This window comes from Temnothorax longispinosus, chromosome 11, assembly GCF_030848805.1.
Source record: "Temnothorax longispinosus isolate EJ_2023e chromosome 11, Tlon_JGU_v1, whole genome shotgun sequence".
Taxonomy (NCBI): Eukaryota; Metazoa; Arthropoda; class Insecta; order Hymenoptera; family Formicidae; genus Temnothorax; species Temnothorax longispinosus.
In genome coordinates this window covers 14,245,139-14,265,765 of record NC_092368.1, presented here as the reverse complement: position 1 = coordinate 14,265,765, position 20,627 = coordinate 14,245,139, and the positions used below count along the sequence as shown (strand labels likewise).

Here is a 20,627-nt window from a genome sequence, read left to right as displayed (position 1 = left end):
GTGTTAAATGTTTAAAATAATTTATTATTTTTAAAAAGCACAACAGTATTAGTACATACTTGTAAACATTTATTTTACGACTTATTTTCCTGAAATCTAATTCTGTCGTAAAACGGATCTTACCTGTATATGTATATGTACATGTATGTATGTATGTATATAAACACTCGTTCTTTTACGCTAGTAAGTAACGATCAAATTTGTCAAGAAAGAAAAGAAGAATGAAAAGAAAGAGGAACGATGTTGTAAGAAGATTACATAAATCGTGGAAAAGCTGCGGCTGTTTAGTGTAATACATGCAAATTTCTCTATTTTTTTTAGTTTTAGTTTAAACTAAATAATTAACAAAGTGTTCGCTTGTCTTCTTAAACAAATTTTTTAAGCTGAACTTTGACTAGAAGATAAGTTGCTAATAAAAGATGTACCTAAGTTTATTTCTTTGCGTTGTCAATAGTTAGAATTTTTAAATCTTACAATTAAATAATCAGTAAATGATAAAGAGAGCCTATATAATGACGGTTTTCCTTATCACTATTCACTATTTATTGCAATAATTACTACCACACATGCCTGTGATTTCAAACTGATAAAGACGTTTGCCCGTCTCAGATTACAGGAATCCAGATTTGAATTCTGGCTGCAGAGGTCATATTTTTCACAATAAAGTTATAGTTTGTTTCCAAGAGAGATGTTTATTTAGCATTATTAAATTAATTATCAATTTAATTACGTGTACATTTCGTATTTAACTTGAGACTGTGTTTCAAGACCGACAGTACTCTGCAGATGGCTGACGAGCTGCAAAAGATTGTATATTGCAAAAATATCATTTGTAGGAGATTTAGTCCCGTTAATTTTTCCCGTCGCTTACACATTTGGCACAGCTCGACAGATCCAGCTCGACTAATAAAGAAAATTTCTTTTACTTGTAAAATTAAATTTTACTACAGGAATCGAATTAAACGAAAAGGAAGGAATGTGATACATGGAAAAAATCATGTAAAATACAGCATGTAGAAAGAAAAAGAAGAAATGCATTACGTAACTGCAATTATACAACGTATGTAGGACGATTATCATAAACGACGTTTCTTAATTGTGGCATTACCTATTGGTAATGCTTAAAGCCGATTACATAGTTTCAGTAAAGAATTGACTGTAAAAAAGCGTGCCTCGAGACGGCAAAGAAAAAGGAAAAATTCTTCATTCATTGTTTGATTGTTTTCATTTTTTTCTATATTAGTTTGAAATCGTCGAATTTATAGATAGTGCGAAAACATGGATAAGGACACGACTGACATGAAGCCAAACCCCAAGGAGACCGCGAATATCTTCAGTGTTCTATTTTTCTGGTTTGTTATCTCTCCGTGTGTAATGTGTGCATACGTTCATGTTTGACGCTATTCTTTTCTATCTTAAAGTATTTTTAAAAATCTGAAAAAATTCACAAAACATTTGTCTACAGTCTACATTGTAGTTGACGATTTTATAGTTATTTTGATAAACATCGTTTATTTAGTATTTTTTGGCAGGCTTGCAAGTTTTACAGTTACGAGCAGATATCATTTTGGCCATAAACCCACGGAAGGATATGCACACGGATAGCTAAGATCTTAATGTATTCGTAAAAGAATAGGCGTTGAAAAAAGACCGGAACGTCTTTGCTTCTTATAAAAATTTTAATTTTCGCAAAACAGGAAAGATTTTAAAAAGGCGAAAATATTTCTTTTTTTTTAGAAAGAAAAACTTTTTTAAAGAAGAAGAATATTCTTCTTAAAAGCGAAATTGGGTAAAAGACTTTAGAAGGCCTTCACCCTTCGATTTTAATGAAATTTTACAGGTAGTAATATTTATTAAATGTAGTATAGAACCACTAGTGAGAAGTTGTGGAAATGCTTATTTTTTAAAAAATTGCAATTTTAATTATTTAGCTTAATTATTGTATAATATTAAGTAGACTTGACGTCACTTAGAGAATACTATACTATAAATTTTATAGCCACCAGCCTCGTAGTGTTCCTAAGATGCGGTTTTGTAATTGCATCGCACGTGAGAAAAGTCGAATAATTCAAGTTCAAATTTTAATTCGGCTTAATTAACGTCTTTTAAGGTTTTAATATAAAAAAATAATTATAATTTAAAACAATTTTTTCTGAAATATTAATTTTATCAGTATATTAGAAAACTGTATGTACAGTGTTTATAAAATAGAATAAAAAAACCAACAAATAAAAGAAGCTTATTTTTTTTTACCTTTTTTACACTGTGAGCACCTCGCTTCACGTGTAAAGTTGGAAACTCATGTGGAACCATTTTATGTTAAGAATAATCGCTGTATACTTGCAAGGAAAAAGAATTTAACCATACAATTGGTCCGTATAATAAATATCATTTCTTGTATATTTTTATAATAATTATATTTTGACAACTGCACTGTATGTACAGTTTCTTAATGCACTAACAAAATAAAATATTTCAGCAAAATATGCCGTATATTCTAATTTATTTTTATATTAAAATTTTGAAAAATATTATTTAAGCCGAATAATTAAAATTAGAATTTCTCGAAAACTACTAGTAGCTTCGATTACTTTTAGTAAATACTACGTACCTGTTAAATTGTATAAAAATTGAAGATTTATAGCCTTCTAAAGTTAAGCTCGAAATTGTAGTGTTCCGAAAAATAAAAAATCTTCATATTTTGAAGACAGAATATTTCCTCTTCAAAATAAAGAATATTTTCGCTTGCATTACGCTTGCTACGCATTAGCTATTTTTCTAACAACATATTTTACGTTATACTGTTTATCTAAAGAGAATGGAAAATTGCGTAAAATTTTATATCGCTATTTAGAAAATTGGTGTGCAATTTACGTCGAGTCATATCCTCGTATTATCGTACCTTACGTATCAGCTATCACTAGGCATGCTTACTTAAATATCCTTTCATGTCTACGGTATTTTATATTAAATTTTATATATTATTATTAACACACTCACCCACAGCTCATATTGCATGTATTATATTGTACCTACTATGTTGTATCGCCATTATCGCACATAAAGGGATTTATTTCTTTTCCTATATCTCTCAAACAATTTAGACTTTATAAACCAATCACACCTTCAAGTAAATTTACAATGGGAAATACATGTATATCTAATTACGTATGTAATAAGTGTTCAAAGTATAACACTTCCTGTCATACATATATACAGCCATAAACAAACAAAATTATTATAATACACCCCTTTTCTTCTGAATATCTTGAAACTGAATGAGTGTAAGCTTTTTGTTGTTTTCATCCTATATATTGGCCTTGTGAATAGTTCAAACAATTGTGGAACAAAGTCCATCCGAAGTGAACAGTTTTCTGAATAATATTGAGTAATATTCTGAGTAATGTTTTCTTAAGAACGATAATGGACTTTGTACCTCAACTGTTCGAACCATTCACAAGATCAATAAGGATGAAAACGGAAAACTCATTTATCCCAAGATATTCAAAAGAAACAAGAGTGCCTAATGATTTTGTCTATAGCTGTTGTCATATATTTATTGAAATAGAAGAAGAAAAAGAAAGAAACTAGTGCTTTAGAACAGTCTTTGAGCTGTAGTATAATCAACTATACCGATTGTGCGAACAGGTGGATGCGAGAATTATTTATGAAAGGCGCTAAGCGTGATTTAGAGGAATGTGATATTTATCGACCAATAAAAGCGGACGAGTCTGAAAAACTGACCGATCATCTCGAGAAGTGAGTATCGCCTACATTGGAGACAATCGGACATACGTTGACGCTTGTAACAGTCACCGCCGTTCTATATCTATATAACTTTAATAAACAAAGCTTAATTATTATAAAAATTCAAGCGCAATTTATGTTATATTCAATATATATACAATATATTTTTGACATTTATTGTATTTTGCGGCAACATCATTTTTTATTACTTCTTAAAAGAATGTACAGAAATACGAAGAAAGTAAAGTAAAGTTATAAAACATTATGTGATTTGTAACTTAGCTGGGGATGGTGTGCGATGGACCTTGCTTCGCATGGAAAGTTGAAAACTTATGTAGTTACGTTTTATTTATGAAACTTCTTTTGTTAATAACTTCTCGTTTTAAACAACGAGTGACGATATTAAAAATGTAAATTTCTTTGATTTTTTTGTTCTTTTTTCAAACATTAATCAAAGATATTTTATATTTTATATAATGTAATAGATATTAATATTTTTTATTATGGTAGATATTAACCATCAGAATAGCTTGCATAAAATTCTTGGTGGTACATGTTGTCCCACAACTACCGTGATTTCAGGGTAAATTTTAAGAGAAAATTTTCTCCGTGTATGCGGTGTATGTACAATTTCCTAATACACTAATAAAATGAACCATTTCGGCAAAATATTTTTTATTTCCAATTATTCTTTCATATCGAATAATGAAAATTTGAATATCTCGGAAACTAGATGTATCCGTGTATTCGCACTTGTGGCATTCGAATACATTTAGTAAGTCTTACATGCTTGTAAAATTCAGCAAAATCAAGTCTGCGTCGGATGCAGACGTTTAGGCAATCTTTTTCTCACGCACGATGAATCCCATGTTAGAAACATCACGAGATTAAAGACTCGGCAAAATTTATAGTATTCTTTAAGTATGTAATATTATTCTTAAAGCGCATTATGATTTCAAAACGTCTTTTAATTGACAAATTTGTCATTTCCCATTTCCCATTTCTGAAGGGATTGTTATCCGAGAGCTCGAGCGTGTAACGCTTTTTTTTCGTCCAGGTACTGGAATCGCGAGCTGGACAAACTGAAGAATCTGAAATACACTGTGGATAAAGACGGGCAGAAGGTGCCACTAAAGAAAAACGCTCGTCCGAGATTATACAAGGCGATTTTCAACGCTTTTTGGTTGCCATATTTTATAATCGGAATCGGCATACTTATCCAAGTATATCGTTATTTTTTAGAAAAACTATGATATTAATAACTGCAATATTTTATTTACTTTATTAGATAAATCGATATCGAAATATATCGAAAATATGATAATTGCCCCTATTTTATTAGAAAACTCTGCAAAACTCTATTGCAAATAAAAATTTTACAATACATGTATGTTACATAATTTTTTTGTATAATTGAATTACAAAGTTAGTTTGTTAAAAAATTGTTATTTTCAAAAGTTGTTAAACAATAATTATTTAAATAACAAAAATTTTTATTAAAAAACACCTTTAATCTTATGTATTAAATCCACTATTAAAATTCTTACTATTTGTAATGGTTTTGCGGAGGTCCAGAATAGAATAACAATCGTTGTACTTTATTGTGCGATCGTACACCAACTTTTAAAAATAAAGCGCGCCTGATGTGTGATAGTGCTTATGGTACAAAAAAATTTTATAATTTTATATTAAAATATAATGTTCAAGCTTAAATTTGAATCGTTAAGTCTTTCGTACATCGGATTCATCAGCTCCAAATTATCGAAAATGGTCAAAAACGCGTTTTTGAGGAGATTTAACTCCATTTTTCTCGTGAACCTGACATTAATAACCAGACGTTTTTGTCTTTATATTCGATTTTAGCGCATAAAAACTATAGAAAACTACTTTTTTTTCCAGACTGCAAAATCACGTAAACTTGTGTAATTGTTAATTTAGGACCTCTGTCTCTCTCTCTCTCTCTCTCTCCTTTTTCTTCTTCTTCTTAGATAGAGTAAAATTCATAAGCCTGTGAATCGTTAAATTTCAACGTTCTTGCTTTCAGTGCAGCGTGGCGCGCGTCGCGATACCAATCTTTCAGGGTTGGATTATCGACTACTTCTCCAGAAACTCGATCGCAAAGTACAAGACAGAGCTGCACGAAGTGCTAATCTACATCGTTTCCATAATCATTTGCAATATCATCTCCCTTCTAATAATACACCACATGCGGCTGCTGTCGCAGCAGATCGGCATGAGGGTACGCGTCTCTTGTAGTTCCCTTCTCTACCGAAAGGTATATAATGTTGTAGATTAATTTGCGAGTCCATGTCCCGATCCAAGTTTATTCTAGGGAGAATGAGCACTCTTTTCTAGCTGGAAAAGTGCATTATGTTTGCCATAATTAATTATAAAGTAATAATTATATGACATTTAACGAATCGTTAGATCAACGTAAAAAATTGATCAATGTTGGAAAATATTGTCGTATATATAAGTTAGTCTTCGTCTGATTGTGAGTAGATCAATTTCGATGCCGAAAAAATTAATTTAAACCAATTATTTTTAATGTTTAAAAAAGTGCGCGGGTTATATTTATTTGGTGATTTACATGTGACGTTCATTTGAAATTTAAAGAAAGTAGGATAGAAATCGATATCAGAAAAAATGTTGTTTACATGTATTATATGTATATCATGTAGTAGTAGACCCTATAATTTTTTCCAAAACTGTTGCAGTTATTACGATTGAACAGAGCATCCATAAACCAAATCAGTACTGGACAGATCACGAATATTCTCAGCAATGACGTCAGATGATAATTTATCGATGTTTCTGAATATCATATGGATCGTGCCTATTCAGGTAATTCTTCATCTCGTGAAAAATATTTGCGTGTGCATTCCGAGAATATTCCAATATAATTAATATCAAAAACGCTTATCCTTTTCTTTAAATAAATAGATTAATATATTTAATCTCTTTTGTTTCCTCATAAAGAAAGCTTTATTTTCGTGAAAAACATTTTTTTCCAGTTTTCTATGCCAACGTGTTCTAAATGTTTTAAAACGTCGAAAAATTATCTTTACAAAATGTCGCTCGCGCGCGCGCGTGTGTGTGTGTGTGTGTGCATGTATGGATTTGATGTCCGTGTTTACTGTAACTTCCGCAAATTTTAAAATATTGAGCTGATTTTTTTTTAATCGATAAAGTATCATTAAAGGAAGGTTAGTATTGAATTTGGTGATAATCGATGAAAATATTTTTTTTAAATAAAATTTTGAATAAAGAAAAGCTAATTAGGGACCTGCCTTGGGTTCTAAAGTCCAATGGTACCTAGAAGAGGACGGAGTAAAATTTCTGTGAAAATTATATATATAAATGAAAAAAGTGTGTAAATTAGGAAATTGCACTTTGCTTCTTCACCATTTTTAAGTGTAGATATTAGGAATTTGCACATTGGTTCATCAACATTTTACTGCCGCGTACATGAAGCTTCCTATATAAAGAAGCCGAACTAATAAATAGGTACTAATAATTATGCATCAAATAAAATACAAGCTTTCTAATTGTAAGAGAAGCTTTGTGAGCACAATAAAATGTTGATAAAGCAATGTTTAAATTTCTCATTTGCACACTAAAAAATGGTGAGAAAGCAATGTCCAAATTCTTAATTCTTTTAAATTATTAATAGGTATGTCTAATAGTTATAATCTAATTCATAGCATGTTATACATATCTATATCTATTTATATGCAATTTATAGTTTCACTAATTAACTGTAAAGATATAGAATATCTACTTTTTTTTATGTTCACATTGCTTTTCAAGAACATCTGTTAAGATTGACCGTTTCTGTTGTAGATCATGATCATAGAAACTATTATGTGGCGAAATATTGGCATTTCCGGTCTTGTCGGCATCGGAACGCTGATGATCATCGCTTTAGTGGTACAAGGGATCATCAGCTTGTTGAGCCGCAAAATTAGAGCTATGATCGCGCCACTGACCGACCGAAGAGTGAAGCTGATGAGCGAACTCGTAGCCGGGATACAGGTATCCTCGAATATTTGATAATTAAGTTACTTTATTGTTGAACAACCAAAAACGAGTGAAGACGCTAACGATCAAGTGTCAAATTCGACTGCCAAATGAGATTGCCAATGCTAAGAAAACAATTTTGTGAAACAAACTTGCAAGATCATAATTTTTGTTTCAGGTGGTAAAGATGTACGTTTGGGAGAAACCGTTCAGCAAGATCGTATCGGTGACCAGAAAGCTGGAAATCAAAGGGTGCAAATTCTCATCATACGTGTTCGCCGCATGTTTGGCCATAACAGCCTTCACCGATCGACTGGCCCTCTATTTCACTTTGATAATGTTTGTCCTAAGTGGAAATGACTTGACTGCCGACGTTACCTTCGTAACATCGACGTACTTCATTATTTTTAGAGTTACCGTCGCGATGAGTTTTCCACTGGCGCTGGTAATGCTGGGCGAATCAATAGTGTCTACGAACCGATTAGAGGTGCATATTGTCATATTATATTTCCAAATTCGCGATAAACTATTAAATCAATTGCTTTACAATGTATCCTATAGTTTGACTGGCACATCCTTACGTAATTATTAAAATGCGCTTAATTTGTACAGGACTTTCTGCTGATGGACGAAGTGAGTATGGAACGTTTAGAGAAGACGCCGCAATTACATGATAAATTTCAGAAACCAAACGAAGCGACTAATGTAGAGAATCAAACAGACATCAGATACATTTTGAAAAATAGGAGTAACGTTCTTTCGGAGCTTCAGGGAACTTCTGACCTTCCGGTCTGCGTGAAGCTTCAGCAAGTTTCCGCCAATTGGATCAACGGCCAATTGCCGCCGACTTTGTGCAATATCGACTTGACCATCAACCCGGGCCAGTTATGCGCTGTGGTCGGCGCCGTGGGCTCCGGTAAATCGTCTCTGTTACATCTACTGCTGAAGGAGTTGGATCCCGGCGCGGGTTCAGTGGCTCTCACTCAGAGCTCTTCGAAGAATAATTTTCTGCGTATCTCTTATGCCAGCCAGGACCCCTGGCTCTTCAGCGGTACTGTGAGAGACAACATACTCTTTGGTCAGCCCTACAACAAGGCCAGATATAATCAGGTAATATTTTCAGACAGTTATTGTATATTATTCATGTATCCCTGCTATTCTACGTATATATTGATAACTTTTTTTTGCATCTTTACACAATTTTCATATCCTTCAGTCTTTTGCTTCAACCATTAAACGTGAATCGTCATTGATTTATCAATGAAAGAAGATATGTCTCAGCGACTACCATAAATTTTTTCCGAATCTTTAATCTGTATGATTCCATCTATATAAAAGAAGGAATAATGTCCAATATTTCTTAATTTTGAACTTTCTAGCATTTTATAATGTTTCACACTCTTCACGATCGACTGGCCAACATTTTAGGTGACAAATGTGTGCGCCTTGACGAAGGATTTCCGGCAGTTTCCACAAGGAGACATGACAATGGTCGGCGAAAGAGGTATAACTCTGTCCGGAGGCCAAAGAGCGCGAGTCAATCTCGCGAGAGCGGTTTACAGGTTGGCGGATCTCTATCTACTCGACGATCCCTTGAGCGCGGTAGACTCTCGTGTCGCCAGGCACCTCTACAGGAAGTGCATTACTGAGTATCTCCACGACAAAACGAGAATACTCGTCACCCATCAGTTGCAATTTCTCAAACGCGCGGATCACATCGTCGTGTTAGATCGAGTGAGTGTCGCAGAGAATATTCTTCAATCAGTATTTTGATTTTTGTTTCATTGTTACATTCCAAATTTCAACTTTATATCCATTTCCATCCGGACTTGATTCTTTCAAATCATATAACAAACTTCAAAAATTTAGCGTGAAATTTGCCGAGTGAAGAGACATATGAAACATACTGTATTATCAATATAGTCAATATAATATAATAACGTAATATTAGTGTAAAGATATAGTATAATTATATCGTACTATCATTATAGTATAGCAATAAATAAAGATGTTTATCAAAGTTCACGTTAACATAAAATAATGTTTAAGGCTCCTGGGTAGTCACCGCGGCGATATTGGATTCTTACTATCAAGGCGAGGAAAACACCCAATTTTGTTGTGCATGCCATTTTCAAATAAAAAGACATTTCAATAAAACATCACTATAGATCGTTTCAAAACACTTCCGAAATTGGTCGAAAACTACCCTTTTCCCTCGACAATAAAACAAACAGCCATAAAACAAAGCCTAAACATACGGAAAAAACAGCCGTTTAACGACTATCGAAAGGAGGTGAAAACGTTTCTTCCGCATGCAAATCTTACTTTTCGGTCAATTTTACGACTTTCACGAATACGTTAAACATTAGAGCACAAGCACAGAGCGAATAATAAAGAAATAACATGTACAACAAAATAGGTTGTCAACATGTCACAAAGGACAGAATTCTCCATTGGAGAGCTAGAGTTCTCATTTCTGCCGCGACGGTACGTCGCCACCGTCAACGTAGAGTTCTCGGCTTAGGGACCAAGAGCCTTAATTCTTAAATAGATAAATATAATAAAAAGTTTTTGAATTTATATTAAAAGTTTTAAAGGTAAAACTGCATAAAAGGTCACGTCTCACCAATTTTAACGCTACTTAAATATGTTGTAATGGAGGATCTTCTGAGTAATTCTTCGCAAGAAAAAAAAGTAAATGGCGTCCTCTTTATTTTCTGGCAAAGAATTACTCTGAAAAATCTCTCATACAACATATTTAAGTAACTTTGAAATCGGTGAGATGTGACCTTTTATGCAGTTTTACCGTTTTAAAATTCAAATATTTATAAATTTATATCTAAATCATAAATAATTACAAGAAATACTTAAACATCTTGATTTTATTTCTAAAGGGTTTTGTGAAGATGCAAGGAATCTATAACGAATTAGTAGATTTCATTGGAATGTTGGACAATTTGAGTCACGAAGCACAGAAGAATGAACAGAACACGAGAAGAACCTTGGAAATGTCTACGAGACAAATGTCGATAACGCGACGTGATTCGGAATTATCGACCGCGAGTTCCATTGTAAGATAAACCTTATCTCTCGCCCTTTTTAATTAAAAAACGGAAACCGTCAAAATTTTTTATATATAAAATTTGTTTAACACAAATACATTCGTAGCAAGACAAGATAATTGAAAAAAGTATATTTATATGACATATATGTTTGCGCTAAAGATAATTAATACAGATTTAGTTACTGATTAGCAACTAACAAAGTAAATTTAAAAAAATTCCCGAAGTATGCTGTAACCAGAGAAGTTAAGTGGTTTCTAAATATTTGTTAATTTTCTTAACATATTGTTTTCTTAATATTTTTTATGATCATAGCGCGACTATCTCTATCGAGCTGCGTCCGTTGCAAAATAAGTCAAGTAATTAGATTGTTATTTTGTTTTCGCGCAGCATTCGGACATTGGCGATTCGGATTATGCGGAGAACAGCCCGGAAGCCGAAATAATGGCACGCGGCCGAATGTCTGGCAAAGTGTACAAGGAATATTTCCATCACGGCGGCAACTACTTTACCCTGTTCATATTGCTGCTGCTCTTCGCCATCAGTCAGGTTGCAACAACAGGGAATGATTATTGGCTTGCATATTGGACCCACTTGGAGAATGTTAAGCGCATTGAAAACTCTAGTCAGGCCAAACAGTTCGCAAACATGTACAACGATAGTTTCCTTGGGTCGATCTTCACGCTGAACTCAGACGGCCTGCTCAGTACTGTGGATGCTATATACGTATACACATTCTGTATCATCGCCTGTATTGCTACCACTCTGCTCCGCAGCTTCCTCTTCATGAAAATCTGCATGAAATCGAGCTACAACCTCCACAATTCCATGTTCTCCAACCTGTTGCAGGCGCGCATGTCATTCTTCCACACTAATCCTTCTGGTGAGCAATAATCGCAAGATTACAATAGGCAAAGGAAATTGTCGCCTCGAAGAGAAATTTTGAAGAGTTTAAGAATTTTTAAATCCGGAAGAAACAAGACTGACAAATTTTAGTCGAGTTCGAATTTGTCGGGTGGTTTTTATTTTTATCCATATTCATAAAGAGATAGGTAGATGCGGGACGATTGGCATAGATCCTTCTTCGAATATTTATAGTGTCAGAAATGTAAATCATTGAAACAACGGTTTTAATTCCCAGATGTTTAAGCCTTGTTTAAATTTATAGGTTTTTTGTTCCAGGGAGAATTTTAAACAGATTTTCGAAAGACTTGGGCACCGTAGACGAATACCTGCCCAAAATTATGTTAGAGGCGTTTCAAGTGGTTTTCACAATATGCGGTGTATTAACCATGGAGGCTATAATTAATCAATGGATGCTGATACCGATAGCAGTACTGGTCATCTTGTTTTACTTCGCGACGATATTCTACCTGAAAATCGCTCAAAACGTCAAACGTCTCGAAGGCGTAAGTAAGTATTGGAACAATATACTATTTATTAGAAAGAACGAGGCGGAATACGCACGACTCATTTATTCCTTAACTCCTGGATTCTGTTTGACTTTTGCCATCAAACTTGGATCTGTATGTTCTCACGCGGAATTTGTAAGTTCCAGTTTAAATTTGCGTTTGCGTTTTCAGCCAAAAGCCCGTTATTCTCGCATGTGAATGCTACGCTGAACGGCCTACCGACGATTAGAAGCGGCGGCATCGAAATCGAGAAGATGATGCGAAAACAGTTCGACATGTTGCAAGACCATCACAGCGGCACGTGGTACCTCTTTATAACAAGTTCGGCAGCCTTCGGTGTCTTTACGGATCTAATTTTGTGCCTGTTCCTCGCCTTGATTTGCTTCTCCCTAGTGTTGATGAATGAAAATGGTAAATTATAATTATTTAAAACATTCTTTTTGAAGATTAAGGGCTATTTCGACCAAGTTCTGATCCAATCGACGATTGGTCATTTCCAATGGACTAATCAACGATGACGTTAATCGGAGTTTGGTTGAAGTGGCCCTAAATAGCTTTCACAACTTCGAAATATTTGGAGAAGATACAAAAAGTTACAACAAATTAATAGAATCTTTTGGGATTTAAACTTCAGTATAAAGATTCTTTATTTCTGCGGTGTTGAAAAATACATTTCGACGATCGTGAGGAATCATCGAGCTATTACTAATCTTTTCGTTTATCTTCATGATACAGACAGGGTAGAGGACAGTAAAGTAGGTCTGGCAATATCGCAATCGATAATGTTAATCGGTCACTGGCAATATGGCATGAAGCAGTTCTCCGAGACGATGTCGCTGATGACCTCCGTAGAAAGGCTACTCCAATACACGAATCTTCCCCAGGAGGGTCCCATTACCTCGGACGATCCGCCGCCGTCTACATGGCCGTCCCAAGGACAATTGATCTTGAAGAACGTCAGCATGAAGTATCACAGTGACGATCCACCGGTCTTGAAAGTACGCAAACCGATCGTTCATTTTTGCAGATACCTTTTGTATTTTATCATGCCGTCGCGTTTCGCAGAATCTGAACGTATCCATCGAACCTGGCTGGAAAGTTGGGGTGGTGGGGCGAACTGGCGCCGGCAAGTCCTCCTTGATCTCAGCGCTCTTCCGCCTATTCAACGAAGGTCTGGAGGGTGAGATTGAAATTGACGGTCGGGATACGAGCACGGTAGGCCTGAGCGAGCTACGCTGCAAGATTTCCATCATACCGCAGGAACCAGTGCTTTTCTGCGAAAGTCTGCGTTACAATCTGGACCCGTTCAGTCAGTACGATGACGTGAAGCTGTGGGAGGTGCTGCGGCAAGTCGAGTTAAACAATACCGCATTGGATCAGGAAATCTTTTATGGCGGTCACAACTTTAGCGTCGGCCAGAGGCAGCTCATATGTTTGGCCAGGGCTATTCTAAGGAATAATCGCTTGCTCGTTCTCGATGAGGCCACGGCTAATATTGATTCGCAGTGAGTCGTGGACGATTTTCAGCAATAAAAATATGTTATAACATTATTTGGTAAAAATCAGATGGTTTTGTTTGGTTGATCGTTAACGAAAGAATAAATTATCATATAGATACTTCAAAATTTTTTTAAACAAAATATTAATTTTTCAAATAATTCAGTATCTTTTGGTATGGTGGAATGATGATTTATTTAGTAATAAATTAAGATTTAAAAAAAATAACAGACTTTTGCTAAACTGCATCAGATTTCCAGTAAGAGTTCTGTAGCTGTAAAATGCTATCGTAACTGATTTTTGAATCTATTTGCGAATTTTCTCTAAATGTGTTTTTCTAGCACCGATGCTTTAATTCAAGATACAATAAGGAGTACTTTTAAAGAATGCACCGTCATTACGATAGCACATCGTTTGAATACCATTATAGACAGCGATCGTATCATCGTAATGGAGAACGGTTCTATTGTGGTAGGTTTCTCTTCAATTAATGAAACGTATGTTAAAAAATATATGTTAGTGAAAATATGTATTTTAATAAACTCAACCAAAAAGCGTTGTTTTCTTTGTAATTGCCTACAAACAAAATTTGTTTTCAATTATTCGTATCACAAAGTTAATAGCACAATACAATAGTTAATATTACAATAGTATAAATTGTTTGAAAAAAGAGAACGTTTACATATAAATAAAAATATAGAAGAATAACTATCGTACAATAAACTATCGTAAAAATTTAATGTCGGAGTTATTACATTTAGAATTGTCTAAAAAAGAAATAAAATTAAATAAATAAAGTTCTAATGTAAAGCATATCTATAAAAACGTTAAGATTTCCGAAAAATTATTTTTTATAATTAAACGTGGTTTTTTCGCGGTTGATAACTCATTGGACAATACTTGATTCGTTGCTGAAAGAATAATTGTCACGTCAACAGGAATTCGGTTGCCCGTACGAGCTGTTGCACGACAAACCAAAAGGCTACTTCTCGCAAATGGTGGAGAAAACGGGCAATCAGATGGCACAGATTCTTCTGGAACAGGCAAAGAAGGCTTGCGGGAAGAACAACAATCATTGTGAATTGAACATATCGGCGCAAAATACCGAAAGCGAGAGCGACGTCACAATTATAGAACAATCCGCTTTGTAGATTTTGTATCATGCCAAAAAGTATATCTACATATATTTAATCATATACATTATATTTTATTGTATATAGGGTAAAATGTTGTTAACAAACTTAAGAATCGTATAGAAATGTCGGAATAGGGTAACTTTTGACTAGGAACCTATTTGTCAAGAAAGAAAAGAATGAAAAGAAAAAGGAACGGTGTTGTAAGAAGATTACACAAATCGACGATAAGCTAGCTGTGGTTGTATGTTTAGTGTATTATACATGCCAATTTCTTTATTCTTTTTTTAGTTTTAGTTTAAACTAAATAATTAACAAAATGTTCGTTTGTCTCCTTAAATAAATTTTTTAAACTGAACTTTGACTAGAAGGTAAGTTGCTAATAAAAGATACAAGTTTATTTCTTTGTGTTGTCAAAAGTTAGAATTTTTAAATCTTACAATTAAATAATCAGTAAATGATAAGGAGAGATTGTAATGACGGTTTTCCTTATCATTATTCACTATTTATTGCAATAATTATTACCATACACGCCTTTGTGATTTCGAATTGATAAAGACGCCCGTCCCAGATTACAGGGATGCGATGTCCAGATTTAAATTCTGGCTGAAGTCATATTTTTCACAATAAATTTGTTATAGTTTGTTTCCAAGAGTTGTTTATTTAGCATTATAATTATTAAATTAATTATCAATTTAATTACGTGTACATTTTGTCTTTAACTTGAGACTGTGTTTCAAGACCGACAGTACTCACGTGCAGTTTGCTGAGCTGCAAAAGATTGTATATTGCAAAAATATATCATTTGACACAGAAATACAGCTCGACCAATAAAGCATATTTCTATTATCTACTAGTAAAATTAAATTTTACAAGAATCGAATTAAACAAAAAGGAAGGAATCCGATACATGGAAAGAATCAAGTAAAATACAGCATGTAGAAAGAAAAAGAAGATTTGCATTTATACAACGTATACAGGACGATTATCATTAACGTTTCTTAATTGTGGCATTGGCTACGTTTACACCCAGCGACCTGATCGCGGCCTGACCTATATTGTGACCCGAAGTAGGTCTAGTCATCTTTCGTTTACACCGAAAGAAACCTAAAAATTGACGGGATCGTATTTGGGATCGCCCTGAATTGCAGCGAATCCGAACAAGCAAATGAAGCTTTTAGGACGCGTCGCGCTTGATCGCGCGTTTACATCGCAAATGATAACGGCCGATTTCAGGTCGGGTCACTAAAATACGTAGCCTGATCTGAAGCCAGGTCCGGTCGTCTATCAACTGTTTACAGCAGGCGGGCTAAATAATTTAGGTCGAATTTGAGGTACAGGCCGCGGCCTAATTTCAGGGTGTAAACGTAGCCATTACCTATCAGTAATGCTTAAAGCCGATAGAAGAAGCAATGACATCACAGTAAAGAATTGACTGTTAAAAAGCGTGCCTCGAGACAGCAAAGAAAAAGGAAAAATTCTTCATTCGTTGTTTGATTGTTTTCATTCTTTTTCTATATTAGTTTGAAGTCGTCGAATTTATAGATAAGTAGTGCGAAAACATGGATAAGGACACGACTGACATGAAGCCAAACCTATCTACCAAGGAGACCGCGAATACCTTCAGTGTTCTCTTCTTCTTTGTTATCACTCCGTGTGCATATGTTTTTTCGGTACCTTCTCAGTGCCCACATGGATTTGTCATGTTTGACGTTATTTTTCCTATCTCAAAGTATTTTTAAAAATCTGAAAAAATTTACAAAACATTTGTATACATTGTAGTTTACGATTTTCCTGTCTTGTTTAGAAAGAAGAACTTTCTTAAAGAAGAAGAATGTTATTCTTTTTGGAAGCGAAATTGAGTAAGACTTTAGAAGGTCCTTACCCTCCGATTTAAATAAAGTTTTACATGTATGTAGTAGAGCACTTACTAAATGTAGTTTAGAGCCATTAGTGCGGAGTTGTGGAAATGCCTGTTTTCTATCAAATTGTAATTTTGATTATGCAGCCTAATTATCGTTTAATGTTAATTAAGTTTGATGTTGCTTAGAGAATACTAATAATTTTGCAGCCACCAGCTTTGTGATGTTTCTAATATGCGGTTTCGTAATTTTATCGCACGTGAGAAAAGTCGAATAATTAAAATTCAAAGGGCATAGGGGGATATCTATCTATCATTTGTTCAAAAATTACAAAATATTTTCTTTTAAACACCATTATTGATACCTACAACATATATTTTTTTCATAAAAATTGGTCGAGCCGTTTTCGAGAAAGAAATTTTTTGTTTTTTTTCTTTCTTCCTCCATAACTCCTTCAGAAATATAATTTCAAGGTCAATATTTGCAGGAGTTCAAGGTCACATGGATACTAACTTACGACGCCAATATCAACTTCATACTTGCGGGGGCAATTTTTACATGCTTATCCCCCTATGCCCTTTTGTATATAACATTATTATTTGCAAAAATGTTATTGGTAAAAGTTCTAACTAGATATAGCGATTACATTTTTTTTAGTCTCTAGCATAGTTATTTGTTATCGAAGCAGTTATAGCAAAGATACTTTATGGATCTGATATTTGTGTTGTATTTGATCGTATAACATCAACTTGTTCCACTCAAATAAGATTGTTACACAATCTTAGTTGATTTTTAGATATTAGCTTTTAAATCTGTTTTTATTATAAACAAAATTAAAGTAATTTTGTGTTAAAGATTTCGTGATGTTGTCATTAAAATTTAAAACAAATTACGAAGTGTATACCAGATATTTGACTGTTCAAAATAAAATAGACCACCCTGTATATGGGAGTTTTTATCAGCAGTAGACGTTTTTTTCTATAGTCTTTTCAGTCTTTGGAGTGACGTCAAAACAAACAGATATTCAATCTAAAAAATTAGAAAACTGAGTGGTATTTATTTTTTAATCTCTGTATTAACTTTACATATCATAAACATATCATAATAAAACATGTAAATTGAAGCATGTAGAACACCGATACAAAGCTTTTACGCCAGACAGTAAATATTTATTACAGGTATTTTTAATATGAAAGTGCAATGTATGTAATAAAGTAAAATAACACTGTTTAACAAAAAATTACTTTTTTTTAACAAAACTAATCAATTTTGGTAGTTTTTTAAACATTGAATACGATCCCATTTGCCAAATTGCTCTCTCACGTCACAAATTTGCAGTTAAATTTGCAAAAATAAACTATTTTAGTGTATTTTTGTAACAATATTCTCTCGTTCTTGTGCTCAAAAAAAAATTTTTTTTGTTGAATAATCCCTTTTTTTACGAGCAAAATTATTATTACAATGAATTATTCAGATACATTCTTAATACATATTAATACATTCTCATCTGATCCACGCGTATTTAATAGCAATAAAAATAATTATTCTTAAATTATGATTGCCATAAAATTATTAGATATGCAAAACTATTTCAACGTAGCATACATAGCATCAGAGTGCAGAGTTATAGTAAATACATATAGCATTAAAGTAGATGTTAAAATAAAATATTGCTGTGGTTACACATTGTGAACATCAACGCATGATTATTTCGATACATGAAGAAACACTACATACGACTCAAATGTTTTTAAATAGCTTTGTAGGAAAGACAAAGACATGTTAATTTATAATTATTGCCGGCTGGAGTTGTGAACGCTTATTGATACAGCCATGACGCGATGTGGATATTTATGGATATTTATGATAGAAATAAAATTGTTAAGAAAAAAAGTTATTAAGAAAATTAACAGTTAGCCTTATGTAAGCGGGCATAAAAAAATAATTAAAAAATTTAACTTTAAGCCTATTTCTAAAAACTTTAAATTATCATTTGGTCGAAATAAGCTTGGAATTGTATAGATTAATTTTTTATGCAGCGGAGCCTCTTCTCCGCCAACATAAGGCCAACTATTAATTTTCTTTATAATTGTGTTTTTTTATTATTTTATTTTTATCACATCGCGTCATGGCTGCATCAATAAACGTCCAGAACACGTTGTGAGCGTTTTTGAAATTGCAACGATTCCAACTTCGCGTTGTGGCCTTTTTGCATATGTCAGAACGCGTTATGGTCAGTTCTTTCGCTCAGTGAGCATTTTCGGTCTTTGCGACCGACATATGTACAAGTGCGCGCAAGTACTTAGGGCTAATTGAAAGACTCTCGGATCTTATGTTTCTATAAATTATTTTTTTTAATTATCCGAGATGTAAGTATTTATTTTTACAAGATTGCTGAATGTAGGCAAATTTGAAATTTTTACTTTAACAATAATTCAAACTTTAACATAGACGCGTACAACGTAAACGTGAAAAATTATAATAAATTATAGTAAATTTTAATTATTTTCATTTTATAGACAAAATGTTTGTTTTTGCCTTTGTCGTCTTTTGGATTGTCTGGATTGTATTTACAATGATATGTATACATAACGTTTACATGTTCGTTTTATATGTATGTTTTATATATAATGGAGTAAAAATAGAGTAAAATGGAAGTTTTAATCGATCCCCGTAGGGTTACAATTTTCATCCATCACTACCCTTCTCCTTTCATTTAACCCTTTGGACCAACGGCTTAACGTCTCTTCCCGAAAGATGGAGCCCAGTTTGCTCCGCACAAGAGCCTTTCTCGCAGCTTTCGGAAAATAAATTCCATGTTTACGTGCTCAAGTGGACTCGAACCTGGTTTCTCAGATTACGAAGGTCCTTGTTAAAATTTGTTATAGGTACACTAAGAAAAAAGTGTTCTAAATTTTAGTAAATATTAGTTTGCATACAACTGTGACTTCATTTACTAAAATAAAGAAAATTTTTCTTTTTATTAGTATACTAGAAAATTAGAAAAATTAAAATACCGGTTTCTAGAAAATTGGTACCGAAAAACTATACACTTTATGGTACTCCCCGGGAAATTTTACCTCTATTTCATATACTTTTGGTAAAAATTCGGTCCACTAACGAATGAGTAGTTCGCAGTCAGACATACATACATACATACAGACGACGGTACTTATAATAATAGATGTGTATTCACTGAGAAAAAATTATATCTACTAATAAAAAAGAAAATTTTCTTTATTTTAATAAATGGAGTCACAGTTGTATGCAAAATAATATTTACTAAAATCCAGAACATTTTTTTCTTAGTGTATATTATACGTTCACGAAAGCGATTGCGAAAGAGCTTCTCAAAGATGAAGGAGATTTATACCAATTAGAATATCTCGGCCTGCCATGTAAATAGATTTTTTATTAATTATAAAAGTATTATTTATAATATATTAGACCTTAGCGGATTTATTTTTATTTAAGAGTTTATTATTTTTAATTGCTTATACAATTATCCGCTCTGGATTACGGCATCGTAATTAATAAGTGCAATGTCAACCTATTCTCATTATTATCAGAACAATGTTATTTTTAGCATTTTAAACGTCTTTCAAAAAATGTGAAGTATCAATTAAAATTAAAGCTGAATAAGATGTATATTATCATACGCAAACATATTTCTAATACACATATTATAAACTTCAAAAGATATATTTCTATTACATAAGTGTAACTATCATTATGCTTACATTAAATAAATTAATACCAAAATAAAAATTTAATACAGAAATAATATTTTGTAATAGTAACAAAAAATTGTGATAATATGTAGTTATATTTGTACGCAAATTTCTGCGAATTAGTAAAAAGAAATAATAAACATATTTTTCAGTTTCATCTACC

At 33.2% G+C, this 20,627-nt stretch overlaps 1 protein-coding gene across 1 annotated transcript; it reads left to right on the top strand.

Annotated features, from left to right (window-relative positions):
* The first annotated feature begins 1,138 nt into the window (after positions 1-1,138).
* On the top strand, positions 1,139-16,070 carry LOC139821956 (ATP-binding cassette subfamily C member 4-like). Its single transcript, XM_071793402.1, is given in 18 exon segments — positions 1,139-1,352; positions 3,649-3,759; positions 4,805-4,970; positions 5,792-6,022; positions 6,465-6,538; positions 6,540-6,591; positions 7,591-7,782; positions 7,946-8,254; positions 8,380-8,877; positions 9,196-9,501; positions 10,662-10,838; positions 11,220-11,712; positions 12,012-12,242; positions 12,413-12,652; positions 12,977-13,239; positions 13,307-13,746; positions 14,080-14,209; positions 14,677-16,070. Coding segments are annotated over 18 exon segments (4,200 nt in total). The 5' UTR covers positions 1,139-1,278; the 3' UTR covers positions 14,890-16,070.
* Positions 16,071-20,627: the final 4,557 nt, after the last annotated feature.